At 50.5% G+C, this 15,833-nt stretch overlaps 3 protein-coding genes across 3 annotated transcripts; 1 reads left to right on the top strand and 2 right to left on the bottom strand.

The window, feature by feature from the left end:
- The first annotated feature begins 1,097 nt into the window (after positions 1–1,097).
- TGME49_319730 (YOU2 family C2C2 zinc finger protein) lies at positions 1,098–3,535 on the top strand. The gene is made up of 2 exons (XM_002369809.2): positions 1,098–1,906; positions 2,864–3,535. Exons 1-2 carry the CDS (start codon positions 1,619–1,621, stop codon positions 3,023–3,025), a joined length of 450 nt encoding a protein of 149 aa, XP_002369850.1. The 5' UTR covers positions 1,098–1,618; the 3' UTR covers positions 3,026–3,535.
- Positions 3,536–3,915: 380 nt separating this feature from the next.
- TGME49_319740 (transporter, major facilitator family protein) lies at positions 3,916–9,197 on the bottom strand. Its single transcript, XM_018782968.1, has 3 exons — positions 7,207–9,197; positions 5,706–6,360; positions 3,916–5,118 (listed from the first exon to the last, which is right to left on the bottom strand). Exons 1-2 carry the CDS (start codon positions 8,863–8,865, stop codon positions 6,100–6,102), a joined length of 1,920 nt encoding a protein of 639 aa, XP_018638041.1. The 5' UTR covers positions 8,866–9,197; the 3' UTR covers positions 3,916–5,118; positions 5,706–6,099.
- A 2,594-nt stretch (positions 9,198–11,791) lies between these two features.
- Positions 11,792–15,660, bottom strand: TGME49_319850 (splicing factor U2AF family SnRNP auxilary factor large subunit, RRM domain-containing protein). Its single transcript, XM_002369811.2, has 2 exons — positions 13,495–15,660; positions 11,792–12,830 (listed from the first exon to the last, which is right to left on the bottom strand). The coding sequence occupies exons 1-2, from the start codon at positions 14,657–14,659 to the stop codon at positions 12,508–12,510; spliced, it is 1,488 nt and encodes a 495-aa protein (XP_002369852.2). The 5' UTR covers positions 14,660–15,660; the 3' UTR covers positions 11,792–12,507.
- Between the last annotated feature and the right edge of the window lie 173 nt (positions 15,661–15,833).

Here is a 15,833-nt window from a genome sequence, read left to right as displayed (position 1 = left end):
CGTTCTTTGAGTCGTCCGATCAACGCCTTTCTTCCCCGTGTAATCACAGCAAGTCTGGTACACCCGCGAATGTTCGCGAGAACCGTAAGGAGAGGCGGCGTTTCTGCCGTCGGTTGAAAAACTCCTCCATTTTCTGCATTCGTTTTCGACACAGATTGTGGTGTAGTGTTCGATGGATTTGCCTGCCTTTTCAAGTCAGACCGCATGCGTTAACCACAACTGTTTAAGGAAATAGATTTTTTGTTCCCGTCGTTCCGAAAATTAAACACTCGGTCGTGGTTAGGTTGCCCGTCGTGTACACAAATCGAGGAATGCTGGTCAAGGATCATTTCTTAATGAAGGAGATGAGATTCGAATTTTAGGACCAGCAAATGTACATTAAGAAAGTATGGTGCCGATACTTTTTCAAAAGATTTCTCGGGTGAGGTTACACTGCGTGCTTGGAATCGCGCCACAGTTAACAACAGATGGACTCAAGCTCGAGAGACAGTTTCCTCTTTTAAAAACAGCTGCTGAACAAGGAAGATTGCTAAAAGAAAGTTGCGGCATCCTAGACTTCCGACCGAACGGATAGAAAGATCGTCGGTACGCGATCGATTACCATATTGCGGGTGGAAATCGCCTCTGGAAGTATTTTGAACTTTGTGACGGACTGCAGATTTTCCGCCTCCTTGAAAGTTTTATTTTCTGCTTCTTTCTCGAATCCGAGGTGATGTTTCCTTCCTCAGGGGGCGCAGAGTCTGCAAGTTACGTTTCTTTTGTACTACACCACAGTGCGGTTCCCTGTGTCTCTTCACTCCGTTTCTGTTTCCTTCAGATCGACTCTGTCTTTCAGCCTCCCGAGACGAGATATTTGACGCACGAATGAATGCAAGCGTTGTCTTGCGCTAGATGAACTCCATTTTATTTCGCATACCCAGTATTTTTTAGTCGATGTCTAGTTTCTTGCATGCGCGAATAATACGACGAAAAAAATGCATGCCTAGATGCCTCCCACTGTTGTGCGCGGCGCATGCAGTTTTGAGAAGCAGCGCCTCACCTTTTCAGCAGGAATTTGCCTCTGGAGACGAGACCTGCAAATCGTTAGAGAAAGCGGTGTCCGGGGAAGAGAGGCATTTCTATTTTTCGCAAACTCTCGAAACTGTCTCCCAAATTGCTGACTTTCTTCTCCCGTCTCGTCTGGAGCAACCGAGAGAAGGCGCGACTCTTCGTCTCCTCGTTGAGTGGAACTTGAGTTTTGCGGGAGTTTCTTTCGACGACTCGTTTATTCCAAAACGACGCCGTCGCCTTTTTAGTTTATCTTCGACTTCAGGTCGGTTTTTTCTCGCCGTTTGTCGCAGCTCGTGTCTGTTTCTTCGACGCTTTCTTCCCCAAGCCTTCCGCTGGTAAAATAAACCTACCTCTCGTCACCCCTCCACCTCCTTGCTTCCCCCACTGTTCCCTCTCTTTTATCCTTTTTTTCTTCTTCTTCCTTTCTCCTCCTTCGTCGTCTTTTTCTCCTCTTTTTGTTTTTTTCACCTTCGGTCTCTCGCCTTTCCAGTCCGTCGCTGCAGCATCGTGTCGTCCGGCGATATTTCGCAGAGTTTCACCTTTTTGCGTCCGTTTTTCGCTCTCCGCGATGGCGTTCGGATCCAGTTCTTCGTCTGAGCGGTACCCTTCGCTGGAGGAGGGAGCACGGTCTTTCCAGAAGAAGTTCGAGGACATGATTTCTTCCTTGACAAAGAGAACTCTGCCGCTCCAGAGAAAGGCGTTCGAGTGCTGTGTGTCTTGCTTCGACCGCCATAACGACGACCATGTGAAAATCGCAGACTGCATGACGCGATGCCACCAACAAGGCGAGGCAATCATGCGTTCCCTCCAAAGAGAAACAGAAGTCCTCCAAAGCAAACTCGACAGCTGCCAAAAGGTTCGCCCTCTCTCCAGAAACTCCTCGCAACTTGCGTTTTCTTGATCTGCATGCGCGACACAGAGCTCTGTCCACAAATGGTGGAAACGGAAGAGACGTATGCGCAGACACACATATATTCACATATCTACATACGTATACATATATATATATATATATATTTGTATATATATATATATATATATTTGTATATATATATATATATATATATTTGTATATATATATATATATATATATATATTTGTATATATATATATATATATATATATTTGTATATATATATATATATATATATATATATATATATATTGTGTGTATGTATGGATATGCATGGATGCAGGGGTATATGTTATTATGTACGTTTTTTTTTGTGCGTTTTTGTATGTCTTTGCATGTGGCGAGAGAGAAGTCTGAAGGGATACGCAGCGTGTATGGTCGCTTTGCTTCGAAAGTGGAGAGTGCGTCTTCCACATGCAGGTTTTCGTCGAGATCTGCTGCGCAGTTCTTCCCTTCTCTCTCTGGCTTTGTAATCTCCTCCCCATGTAGGGACGTATGCGTGGAAACAGGAACTCAAACGGCTACTGGCATGAGCACCCTTCAGGGTGGGCCACCGTTCCATCAGGCTAGATGCAAGAATATACGAAGGCCTCCGTGAAACGACCGTGTTTATTTACATATATATAATTATATGTGCGTGTATATAATTATATATAATTATATACAAGTATATATAATTATATATATTTATATATACGTGCATGTAATTATGTATAATTGTATATAAATATATATAATTGTATATAATTATATATATTTATATAGACGTGCATATAATTATGTATAATTGTATATAAATATATATAATTGTATATAATTATATATCATTATATACACGTGCATACAATTATATGTATGTATAAATGTTTGTGGCTTTGTGTGCGTCTTTGGTTTTTTCAGACGTGCTACACACGCTTTGCGCAGCCTGACAAATCTGCAGATCCAGCCAGCTTCGAAGCAGAACGCGAGAAATGTTTCACGCAGTGCTTTGCGGAGGTCGAGCCGTTTCTCTCGGAAGTCGCTCAACGCGTCAATCGCCGAATCGACGAAGCTTCCCAATAAAACCTCCCATGAAAGCGAAACGAAATTCATGTTCCTCTGGACCTCCTACAACTGCTATTTCCACCGCCGAACGCGCAAAATAATATATATATATATATATATATAGATTTATATTTATATATATATATATATATTGATATATATTTATGTGCGCATGAGCATGTTGAGTCTGGCAGCCCTTTCCTCCTCAGAGCTTGTCCGGTGGGAGTGCGAGAACAGGGACGAAAGCAAAGTTCTGACTGCTCTCGCAACCGCATGTTCACATATACAGACATATATATATATATATATATATATATATATGTATATGTAGTTGCAAGCAAGTGCAGTTGCGTGATGGGTGCAGAAATACATATACATGTGAAGACGTCCGTGTGTTGGTGAAAGTTCTTTTTCTCGAGCTGACAGCTGGGTGCGTCGCTGTCTCGCTGTCCGGGAGAGTCGGGTGAAGAAGACGCGGCGGGGATGGAAAATCCCGCGTTTGTACCTTTTGTCAGATGCGCTTTTCGCGAAAACAATCAGAGATGTCTTTGAAAAGGTTCACATCCGAGGAAGAAACGCGGAGAGCGCCGTCGGAAATCTTATCTCTCGACAGAGACGCGCAACCGTAGCGAAGACTTTGGAATCTCCTGACACAGCCGTGTACGAACATACAGAGCACATCACACCTTGAGGTAGACACCGTTCCCTGTATCGTGGTGTAGAGAGATCGATTTATGTGGAGTTCGTCTGACTCCAGAGTTAAGCTTCGACCTTGGGTCGAACTCTTAGATGCCCGCTCTTAACTCTCTTTCACGGATACGCTCCGGTCTTCCCAGTCTTCTCCAGTGTACTCAGTGCTTCTGAACTCCTCCCGATAATTACCTCTCATGTTGCGTGGTTTTGAATTTTTATACGCATGCAAAAACATGTAGCGACGCATGCATGTACACATGTGTATGTGTAAATGCTCACGCCGAGGTCGTTCCATACCGATATATATATATATATATATACATATATATGCATACATACAAGTACGTATACATGTGTGTGCGTGCGTATCTTTCGGTCTGTTGAATGTCAACGTGTCTGCTAACGAGGCCGTTTTCACGAGAGGAGAGGAGAAGGCAACGTCCGTTTTTTCGCTGGTGTTCACAGAGAAGCTGAGACTCTCTTTCTCTCACCTTTTCTGCGACAGTGTTACGTCAGAAAGTCTCTAGCATCCCTACACGGTCTCTCTCCTCTTCTTCCCTCGCTTGCTTTCTGCGAGTCGGTTGTGAACTCTGAAGCGCGAACGGTGCGCGTTTTCGACGCATGCTTGCTCAGAGACACTGGCGTCACAGAAACATTGAAAAACTGTCTCCCCTGTGGGTCACTGAACACAAGAGACGCTGAGAACTGCGCTGCATGCGCCAGAGCACTCGGTGTCGGTGCGGGATGGCGCGAAACGCAATTATGAGACAAACAGGAAAGATGGGGAGAGTGCCGACACCGAGAGAAATGCAAAGTCTCTCGTTTTCCTGTTTCCATTGCCTTTCTCTGCCGGCACCGTGAAGGCGACAAGAATTCTTCAGCCTGTTTTCTGCGACCGCTGGCACACGCTAATCCCTTTCGCCTCTCTACACATTCAACCAAACAACATGTTTCTTCACGTATCAATATCCATCTCCCTGCTTATCCATTTCTATATCGAAACATACATATATATATATCGAGAGAGAGATGTCCCTACCGTTTATGTATGCATATATATATATATATATATAGTGGAAAGATGATTGCACCCCGCATTCACATCCACCTTTATGAGTAGAAATACAGAAGCGTGCACTTTGCAGACGAGAGTTTGGCAGAGGAAAGCTCCGTTCTTTTTTAGGTGTGCAAGCGTAAATGCAGGCAGAGTTTTTCAGAGGCGGTTGTCCTTAGATCCTGGTCTCCCCAACGCTCTCCGATGCCTGAAACACTACGCTCCTTCTCTGAAGACTGTTTCAGACTTTTTCCTTCATCTGCCTTTGGTCTCTATCGCTTTCTCCGCCCCGGCTGCAGACACCGGGACCGGTTTGTTCACTTTCGACGTTGATCAGATGCGCAGCCATAATGGCTGCAGCTGCCTGAGAAAAAACGGAGAAGGCGAATCGAAAATGGCGACAGGAACACTCTGCGAAGACTACTTGCTCACATGTTTCCATGCATATGCAGATATCCCAAACAGAACATACAGCAGGCGAGGTACGGAGCGCCTGTCCTGTGTAAGGACTCTGTGGATGTCGAAATCGGCAGGCGTTCTAGGCAACTCCACCTACGTGAGTGGAGGTCTGCGAATGGAACCGAACGCAAATCGGCTCGCAAGGTGAATGCGCGCACATACACAAATTTGCATGTAAACATACAGAGAGCAATACCACGCTGAAGCCTTCCGAACAAGCCCAGCCTCATCTATGTCTACTTATACACATATACACATATACACATATACATAGATACATAGATACATAGATACACATATACATAGATACACATATACATAGATACATATATATATATATATATATATGTACATGTGAGTATGTGCGTGAACGGTGCAATGGACAGAAAGCACGGTTCTTCGCAGATGTCCCTGAGGTTTGCATTTGCTGCGTCGGTTCGCCTCTGAGAAAGGCGAGTTGGGTCGGTCTTTCCCCCCACGGCGAAGTCTCACCACCATGGCGGCTGAGAAGGCGAAGAGCAAGTTGAGATTCGTTTCTGTCAAGCCCCAGCCGCCGATGAGGAGAATTGCGGCGTTCAGAGGCAGGCGAAAAAGACTGACGACCGACGCTCGAGTTCGATTGTCAATCACCTGCGCTCGCACCGTCGCAATGCACGGATAGTAGACGCCGCAGACAACCTGCGTTTCCGACAAGAAAATCCGAAAAATTGCACCATGAAGTCACATGCAGGCATAAACACGTACGGAACTATGTGCTATATCTACATCTATATACATATACATATATATCTATATATATATATATGTGCTCTATATGCATCGATGTATGCGTAGATATAAATAACATCTATACGTATACATCCTTGCTTGTACATGCATGTGTGCATCATGAACAGACTGGAACTCGTTTTTCAAAGGTGTATGTTTGTGTCGACAGGTGCGAGGCGAAACGGTCCGGCGTTTTTGGCCTGTGCGCCTCATGATTTCTCTCGCCTCCGTCCTTTCTTCGTTTCTGTACCTCGAAGACACAGAAGGCGGCAAACCGTGACGCGTGAGAAGCAACCGTCGAAGGAACTGCGAGGGCAACAGCGCCGACGCTCAGCGCATCCCGAAGCGCGAGACGAGGATCTCTGCCTCTCAAACCAGACTGGAAACGCAAGAGAAAACGCCCGCTCCAAGCACGTTGTTTCGCGCATTTTATACACTGGGGAAACTCCCGACAATCAAAGAAGTCTCGGCCTCTATGCGCGCTGCATGCATCGCGCGATAAATGGAACCAGGTTTCCTTTCGACGGTCAATACATCTGTTCGAGACAGCAAGGCCGGGTGAAGAAATGCGCAACTCGTAGCAGAGAAGACAAGGCAGAGAAGACAAGGCAGAGAAGAATGTTTCCCACAAACACGCACACACACACATCGGCATGCGAAGACGCTGCTCTCTCGGAAGAGAAACGCGATAGAAAAAGAGAGACAGTGCTTCTGAAGAGACCCTCTACGCGAGTGAAGAGAGCGATACACGTTTTCCGCTATGCACTTCGCTGGCCGCCTTCCTCATGTCAGTCTGTACGGAACGCTTGAGGGTGTCTGTCGCCATCCACGGAGGGGCGGTGGGAGAGCGAAGGATATCAGAGAGAGAAGATCACCTTTTCAGCTGTCTCCAGCCGTCCAGAGAGGCGGTGCGTAAACCGGAACCGTAAAGAACTCGGCTGCTGGCCCAAGACCAAAGAGCGAGAGAGCGAGAGAGAGACAGAGCTAGAGAGCGAGAGAGCGAGAGAGAGAGAGAGCGAGAGAGAGAGAGCGCCAAGGAGACCTCAAGAGAGATGGGTGTCTCCATCGATACAGACGGATGCAACCCACAGAGCAGAGATACGACTCCGTCAGTGGAACCTGAAATCTAGGTCAAAGGAAGCGCCTCTCGCGTCTCGACACGGAGCCTCGACAGGCAGGGAAAAGGAGCGCACCGTCGCTGTCGATGTGAAAGGAAAAAACGTACCTGGAGAAATCCTTCACTTCCGAGGACGACGCAGACCATGAAGCATGCAAAGACAAGGCCGGGGTCCATCCTCGAATCTAGGGCAGGCGTCCATGTGACAAAGAAGATGTACATCGGAACCTCGAAGAAAATCTGAACTGCTCCACATGTCTGCACAGCTTTGTTTCTGAAGATCACTTGCAGAGCTGCGAGGAGATGCCCTCCCACCGCACGACAGACTCCATCGGAGCACGACTCCTCTTTCCAGGCCTCCGATGTCTCTGCCAGTGACCTTTTGTCTCGTCTTCTCTCTCTGTCTGTATCTCTGGCTGCGCCAAACGCTGGAAGCCATTGCCCCTGAGGCGGTCCACCTTCTTCGTTGAATTTCACACCGACGCAGGTGGAGACGAAAAGCGGCTTCGCGCTCTGTGAGGCGACGCTCGAAGATCTACAGACCTCTTCGCCGGATTCCTCCGTTCCCTCCTTCCTGTCCTGTCGTCGCCTTCTTTCTTCCTTACTAGGGGGGATAGGAACCGTCTCTCCTGCGTCGCTCGAGACTTCCGGACCTCGCTGTCCTTCGTCTCGCTGTTCTTCTCTGCCTCTTCTTCCTTCCTGCGCCTCTACATCTTCTTTGTCTGTTACATCTCCTTTCCCTTCGTCTGTCTTTCCTTCCGCCGTTGTCTTTCCTTCCTCGTCTGCCTGTTCACTCTCTTCTCCATGTCCTTTTTTCGCTCGGTCGCTTCCCTGTCCGCCGTCGCGCTTTCGCGGCGCCTCCTCTTTGTCCGACTTCTGTCGTTTCGTGAGGCCTTCTCGGTCTCCTGGAACGCGAGGCAGTAGCGCGAGGATGCTGCAAGCAGCGGCGACGGCGAGGACGGCGGCGAGGTCGAAGCAGGCAGGAATGCCGGAAGCTTTGCAGATCGCGGAGGAGAGGAAACCAACGAAAATCGCGAGGATGCCGTTGAAGAGCGTGCATGCGCCGAGAGTCTCCTCGAGCCAGCAGGGAGGAAAGCCGAGAGCGGCATGCGCGGTGACGACCCAGGCCTCGAACGCAGTCTCCAAGACGCTCAGAGCCGCGCCGCCCACGACGCGGCCGAGAAGAAGCAGGGTGAAGGAGGAGGAGGAGCGTGTGAACAAACAAGAAAGGAGACAAAACAGACAGTAGAGGAGACAGGCGCGCCTGTGCCCGAAGATGTCCGCGACGCACCCCACAAGACATCCAAAGAGGCCTGCGGACGCATACTCAGCCAGGAAGAGGACACCGACATGGTGCAGAGAGAGACTGCAGGAGGCGGAGTAGAAGACGAACATGTAAGGACCTTGAATCCACTCCGAGGCCTGCGCCAGGAGGTAGACGAGGAGATAGTTTCGACGAAGGCGAAGAAACGCCTTCCTCTCCTCACTCGCAGCGACGGACGAAGGGGAAGAGAGCGGCCAGGAAGCTTGTCGGGAGAGAGAAAGTGAACTCTCGACGCGCGCGCCTTCATCTGAAGGAGTCGGCAACGACGAAGGCGCTCCAGGAGAAGCGAACGGACAGAAGAATAAGAAGGAAGGGAAGAAGGAAGAGACAGCCGAGACGAACCAAGAGGACGGGGAGGCGAGGCCGAGGCGAAACGAAACGAGAACAGCCTCCAGGAAGGCGAGAAGGAAAAACACTAGCAGGCAACTCTCTGTGCCGATCATGAGGACGAGGCGAAGGGGAGAGACGCGACGGGAGAAGAAAAGTCAAGGACTTCGAACGACGGTTTGGACAGGAAAAAAGACCTCTTCGTCAGAACAGACAGAACAATCCAGAGAGACGACTGGGGGGGGGGGGGACGAGGGCGGGCGGGGGGGGGAGGGGGGGAGAGAGACAGCGAGAAGACGGTAGAAAGGCGAGAGAGACACAGACAGGGGAAAGAAGGAAGAAAGAGAAGGAGGAGATCGACGAACGCGGTGGTCAGAGGCAGACCATGAAAGAGAGACAGAGACAGATCGGCACTCACAGAGCTACCATGCGTTCATGCAGACAGCCGGCGACACCGGCATCCCCAAACAAATGCAGCTGCGTAGTTTTACGTGCATGGCATGTATGTTTTTGAAGATAGAAAAGTAGAAATGAAAAGAAAGAGAAAACCGAGGAGAGAGACGCAAGCCGTTTTTCTCTGGACCGCAGGGTCTGCACCATCGCGAGACCTTGAAAAGACATCTGCCGGGGGGACCTCGGAGAAAGCCGATTTTTCGACGAGAGTGAGAGAGGCAGAAGTCACGAACGAGGTGCCTCTCTGCCCGAAAAAGACGCCACAGACAGTAGAACGCGTCTCAGAACAATCGAATGAGAAGCCAACGGCGAGAAATACCGAAACACTGGCGAAACCCCACTGCTGTCTCCTTTCCGGTGTCTCCTGGAGACACTGGAGACACAGCGCCCGCGCCACGCAACCGGGAGACGGCGGGGACGGCTGGCTGCATGGCAAGGAAAGAACGAGAAAGAACGCCTTTCTGTGAAATAGGAAACAAGCTCGTTCGTTTTTAGTGAAGAGAAAAACGCTGCGAGAAACCAAGAAATCCGCAGCTGTCTTGACCTCCACTCGCGCTGTTGAGATGGATGGCACGTCTCTTCTCGGCAACTTTGAGGCAGGGAGACCCAGACGCTTGAACCGCATTTGAGACAAGCGGCGTTTTTCGCGGCGAAAAACGCGGTTTACAGGATGCAGGCGTTCTGAATGGATGGCATCGAGAAGCAGAAAGGATTCTCTCTGTTTTTCAAAGCTCTTTCTCTGTGCATGCGCGCTGTCCAACACCGTGCCGTCCTCAAGCGTCTTGTTCCAGTGCACCTCACGTGATCGGAAATCGATGTTGACGATCCACGTATGCTTCACCAAGTTGGAAACATATTTTTACATTCATCTAGCGCCATATCTTTATAGAGAGAAGTAAATTCAGAGAGCACTGCGTTCACCTGCGCCGTCAGGCGCCCCTATACATACAGATAAGAACGCAGGTGAAAATGGGTCCTTACGTCTGTCTCCATCACTTCGTACGTCTACCGATCTACCGATATATTTGCGATTCGATATCTATGCATGTTTAATATCTTGAAATGCGTCTCTATCTGTATATCCACAGTTATGGAGAGACAGACCTCTTGCATACGAGCGTGGAGATGGATGCCTTCGATACTGAAAAGAAGGCCAGCATGAGCGACACCCTGAAGAAGGAGGGTGCAATGTTTTGATCCTCGGGCAAGAAGAAGAGAAGGCGTCCGTCCACACTGGAACAAACTCCCTGGTCACGAGAACTGTGTTCAAACGGAGCCACAGTTGTTGATGACAACTGCCAAGCAAACATGAATGCCGGCGGAAGGTGAAAAACAACACTGTCAACTGGCTTGCCCGTTGCGACAATCCGCATGCTCCTACACATGTCGGTGTACGCGTGGATGGTCAAATTTCCCTGGAAATTTCTGTAGGAAATCGCGACCACAAGAAAACAGGATCCATTTTTCGCGTTCTCGGAGTGTCTTTGTGTTACCGGCTTGTCGGCGCCTGCATACACGGGCGTCTCCTACGTCTCCCAGAGAGATTCTGTTGGTTCAAAGTAGAAAGAAAAGGAAGGCTGGTGCTTTCCTTGACGCTATATGTCTCGCAGTGGAGTAAACGAAAGCGGTTACAACTGCACGATGCGCGCCTCTGTCGTTGGTTAAGTCAGTTCATACGATTCCTACTTCCTTGTTCTTTTCCCTTCATTGTCCTGAGTCTGAAAGAAGGAAATCGCCTTTGAACCCCCAAACGTTTGTCGAGCGTCTTCCTCGAAAAGACAAGAAACGCGTTCCGGGGATATCTGTCCCACAGCAGACTGCCTCGCCCGTACTGCCAAGCTCCCCGCGGCAGGCGTTGTACACAACAGGCTACCTGCCTCTTTTTCTTTCCTAAACAGTGCTCAAAACGCTTCTGAAGAAAGTCAAGTCTCCTCAGACCTCTTGATCATCAGTCCACCCACGACGACGCAGAGACGAGGTCCACCTGACGACTCACTTCTCGTATTCCTTGAGCTGTCTAAACACTGGCGCCGGCGCGAATCTCGAAAAACGCGTTTCTGTGAAAACCCTCCATCTCCTGGACGCCCCAAGGAGTATGAACAAAGAACGACGAAAAACAGACGAGACGACGCAGCCGAGGAAGAAGAAACGATCTGCTTCACATACCTCGACCGTAAACGCTGACATATCTATATATATATATATATATATCTATATATCTATATATCTATATATATATATATATATGCAGTTTTCTACATGCTTATATCTAGATAGATATTTTGAACGCTTTTATAGATGCATATTTGCATAGATGTTGTAGGGAGAGTGTCGCGTCTCATGCAGGACGACTCCCTTCGTTCGCCTGGGGACGAGCGGAAGCCAGTAGTTCCTCTGTTGCTGGAGAGAGCCGTGGTGTACGTTGAAGCCGCACCAGCGAAGCGAAGAACAAGTGAACGGAGCCGCAAGAGGAGAGAGAAAGCTCAGAGGAAGTTTAAGCTGGCGAGCTCGACAGCGAGGGGACAGCGCGAGACGCCGCGACTGGATGGAGGAGAGACCGTGGAGGCCGTGGTCCCCGAAAGCGGAAAATCCTTCTTTCGAGATATCCGTACGATGCTCAACAAAGGCTGAACATTCATGCAAACGATTTGCTATACTGCACAGCAAGGTGTAATCCTCGTGCTCCAGGGCGGCGCAGTGGCGGCCGCAAGGCGGTCACAAGTGTGTACGACACAGAGTCCAACTTTTTAATGCTGTCTGCATGCGATGCATGTTTCGTTTCTCCACGACTCGAAGATGCAGACGAATCGACGTCGCACGCATGAAAACGGGGAAACGCCAAAGGCCTCCACCACGTCGTCCCCAGACAAAGCGCTAGAACGCCTTTGCAGCTCCACATGCAGAAAGAATCCAGGAGTCAACGCTTGACAGAGTCTCCTGTCCACCTTGGAGCAGAAGACGGCCTCGATGCGTCAAAACAGATGAAAGGCGACATGCGGAGACAGCAGCCGAACAACTCTGCAGACCCATCCTGCTCTTCTTGTTCTCTGAATCACTTCGCTCTGCTTGCTACCGCTCGCCTCGTTCTCTTCGCTTCGCATCTCTCTTCTTCCCTTTCGTCTTCTCTTGCTGCTTCTCTTTCTGTTTGTTCTTCATTCCTCTCTCTCTCTCTCGTGCTCGCTTCCTCTCAAATTCGCACATCTGTCCTGTCTCTCCATTTTTTATCGCTGCTGGCCTCCACGCTGGGAACTTGACGCGTTCTCTTCTCTGCTCTTCTCTGCTCCCTTCGCAAGGTTCGCCGGCCTTCACTGAAGGAGCGGAGCAATGTACTGCGCGAAAGACGTTTCTTCGAGCCTGACCATTGCCAAAGGCTTGCCCATGTACTTCCTGCCCGCCATAGTCACCACGCATGCATCGACTTCTTGCGGTGTGGAGAACTCGAGGATGATGTCGCACAACTCGAAGGGAACCTGGTCTTTGACTTTCGGCGAAATCACGACCGCGTTCACAATCTTTCCAGCCTTCTCGCACCCTTCTTTTACGTCCTCCAAGAGGTCGTCGTACTCCTCTTGCTCCTTCAGAGTTGACGGATCGACAATTTGCATAATTCGCAGGAAACGAGTCGTGCCTGAAGACACAGACAGAAACGCGCAGCGGGTCTTTCAACAGCAGCCGCCACACTCTCAACGCCAAGTACAAATACATCTATGTGCATTTATCTACATACACATACCTGCATATACTTAGTTATACATACCTACATATATATATATATATATATATATATATATATATATATATATATATATGCATATTTTTGTGTGTGAATATACGTTTGTGTACACCGCGACTCCTGCAGGTGGTGCCAAAGAGAGGAGTGACGCGAGTCTCTCTTTCCGAGTCCTGTGAGAGTGACCGACACAGGCAGACGCGACCGACAGCTCATGTCTGTCGAAAGACATCCGCATACTGCTTTTCATCCCTCTCCGTATATATATATATATACATATATACATGTTTATATATATATATATATATATCGATGTATGACCATGCATGTGCACGGCTGCAGTTGGAGGTAGGTATGGATCGCTATTAGTGCGTAAGAAGATTGACAAGATCGGTATATCCGCGGCCAAACGCGTGACTGGAGACGGATCTCCCCAGACAGCGCTGCAGAGGCTCTGCTGTCTCAACTCCGGATTTCCAGATCCGAGAGCATACAGGTCCTCCTCCCCTCCCCCTCTCTCCCAAATCTGTCGCAGCCAACGCGCTCGAGGTGGAGGACGCACCGGCAGGAGGACCTCCGGGTGCTGCGAGTTGTCCAATGAGCATAGCAGCAGCCTGATGCCCCATGACGCTCATCGCCTGGGTTTGAGCAGACGATGTGGTTGAGTAGTCGTTAGGTCTCGACACCTTGAGAGGAATGCCCATGCACAGCATGCCGTCCATCGTCAACGCTCTCTCCGTTTCCTCCACAGTGGCGAACTCGACGAAGCCGTAGTTCCCTTTGTCTTTCGCAAACCAAACGTAGAGGACGGGATTCGCCTCTGGGTTGCTGCAGAAGCCGCGGTTCTTCATCTCGTTCCAGACTACGTCTTGGAATGTACTTTCAGTCAGACCCAGGTGCAGCGGGAGGTTCCCAAAATACAGTCTCCGCAACTTCCTCGTACTGTTCATCGTCGCGGCATCGGAGCCAGCCTGGGTGGAGGCCGCGCCAGTCTTCGCCACCCACTGAAAGCCATCCCAGAAGAGACGAATCGGTTCATGTCCTTCGCTGTCTGCCAGTTTCTGAAAACCTCCGGCGCGGCGAATGCACTCTGCCTGCATTCTTCTTCTTCTCCTCTCCCGGGACCTCGAGCGCTCGTGAGACGTCGAGATGTCTGGATTTCGCCGCGGCTTCGGCTGGCCTCCCCTCGCTCCCTTGCCTCCGCCAGCCGCACCGCCTCCCCCCGGAGATCGCGAACGGCTTCTGTGTTTCTCTCGACCGCTCCTGCCGCCCCCGTAGCCAGATCCATAGCCTCCCGAGTTCCCTCCTCCTGCTCCGTAGCCGCCTCCGCCTCCTCCCGCTCCGTAGCCGCCTCCTCCTGCTCCGTAGCCGCCTCCTCCTGCTCCGTAGCCGCCTCCTCCCGCTCCGTAGCCGCCTCCTCCTCCACCGTAGCCGCCTCCTCCTCCTCCGTAGCCGCCGCCTCCTCCTCCGTAGCCGCCGCCTCCTCCTCCGTAGCCGCCGCCTCCATATCCCCGGTCACTCTGAGGACCTCCTGAAGACGAGCCTGGGCCGTAGCCTCCGTAGTAGTCTCCGCGGTACTCTCTGTCTCCTCGGAAGCTGTCCCTGGAGCGCGGACCGCGGGCGTCTCGGTCCCGGCCTCCGCCTCTCCAGGCGTCTCTCCCGTATCGATCTCCATTTGGCGGCATGCCGCGACTCGAATATGGTTCGCGGCCGTCCTCCATCCCCATTCTTCCGAAAAAATGAGAAAAAAAAGTGAGGGGAAGCTGGCGGAAACTCTCAAATCGGGAGGGAGAAGGCCAAGCCCAGCGAAGCGGCAGAACAGGGGGGGGAGGGTGAAAGGGAGAATATAGGGGGAGAGAGGGAAGGAGAGACGAGGAGAGAGACGCGTTTTGTTGGGGAGAGAGACGAGAAGAAGGAGCCGACAGTGCGAAGCGCAGATAGGCGTTTGCTGTGGGTTTCGAGCTTCCTCGAACTGTTTGAAGAACGGAGAAGACGACTGGGCAGTTGCGTTGAAACTATGGCTTGCAGCTTCTCGTTTCCAGCGTGAGGACCCCAGAGAAGAGAACGGAGAGGAACAAACACCCACAGAGACAAGGCCGCGCAAAGAAAAGTCAAAAACCCTGAAGACACGCGAGACGCAGGCGGGGGCGGTGCTGAACTGGACAGGGGATTGGTACGTTTTTGGTCGGAGGGACGGAGAGACAAAACGCGAGTCACACGGAAAAGCGTTTGAACGGAGAAGAGAGAGAGAAAACGGAAAACCTGGACAAGAAGAGAGAGGGAAAGAGGAACGGAAAACGGGGAGGAGAGCGACAGGAAACTCCCCGGTCGGCGGTACGAAAAACCAGCCAACGGTCCCCGACTGCGACGAGGAGAATGTCCTGGAGGCCCACAGACGGCGACGGCGGACATTAAAAGTGCAAAAAATCGGAGTGGAAAACAAAAGGAACAGTTAAAAAAGCGAAACAGAGAAGAGCACCTTTCATTCCAGGGTCTCGGGGAGGACGCGCGCGATGTGCAGAACCCCCGACCGCCATGCGCATGCGAAAATGCCAGAAGGACTTCTCTCCCGTAGCCTGCGGGCGACGTCCCTGCCTCGATTCAGCGGCATGAAAAAGCAAAGTCGCGTCCAATTCACAGCGTTTCGCAGATCTCTCCACCTCTATGCAGATTCAGAGAGAAACATGCGATCACACACACACACGCACACAGACAAAGAGAGACAAAGACAAAGAGAGACAAAGACAAAGAGAGAAAAAGAGAGAGAGACAAAGAGAGAGAGACAAAGAGAGAGACAGAGAGAGAGAGAAGGAGCAGGAACGGAAAAAGAGATCCAGGCAAGCTTAGCTGCTGCCTCGCGCGTACCGTCGCGTCCCTGGGACGACTCCTCCCGGTTGGCCT

Source organism: Toxoplasma gondii, chromosome IV, assembly GCF_000006565.2.
Source record: "Toxoplasma gondii ME49 chromosome IV, whole genome shotgun sequence".
NCBI classification, from domain to species: domain Eukaryota; phylum Apicomplexa; class Conoidasida; order Eucoccidiorida; family Sarcocystidae; genus Toxoplasma; species Toxoplasma gondii.
This window is presented reverse-complemented; position numbering and strand designations above follow the sequence as displayed.

Bases quoted from the DNA above. Each gene is read 5' to 3' on its own strand.
- TGME49_319730 (XM_002369809.2), top strand. From the start codon at position 1,619: ATGGCGTTCGGATCCAGTTCTTCGTCTGAGCGGTACCCTTCGCTGGAG. The intron at 1,907-2,863 runs GTTCGCCCTCTC...TGGTTTTTTCAG, and splicing joins AACTCGACAGCTGCCAAAAG to ACGTGCTACACACGCTTTGC.
- TGME49_319740 (XM_018782968.1), bottom strand. From the start codon at position 8,865: ATGATCGGCACAGAGAGTTGCCTGCTAGTGTTTTTCCTTCTCGCCTTC. The intron at 6,361-7,206 runs GTACGTTTTTTC...TTGCGTTTCCAG, and splicing joins GAAGTGAAGGATTTCTCCAG to TCTGGTTTGAGAGGCAGAGA.
- TGME49_319850 (XM_002369811.2), bottom strand. From the start codon at position 14,659: ATGGGGATGGAGGACGGCCGCGAACCATATTCGAGTCGCGGCATGCCG. The intron at 12,831-13,494 runs GTGCGTCCTCCA...CTGTGTCTTCAG, and splicing joins ACCCGGAGGTCCTCCTGCCG to GCACGACTCGTTTCCTGCGA.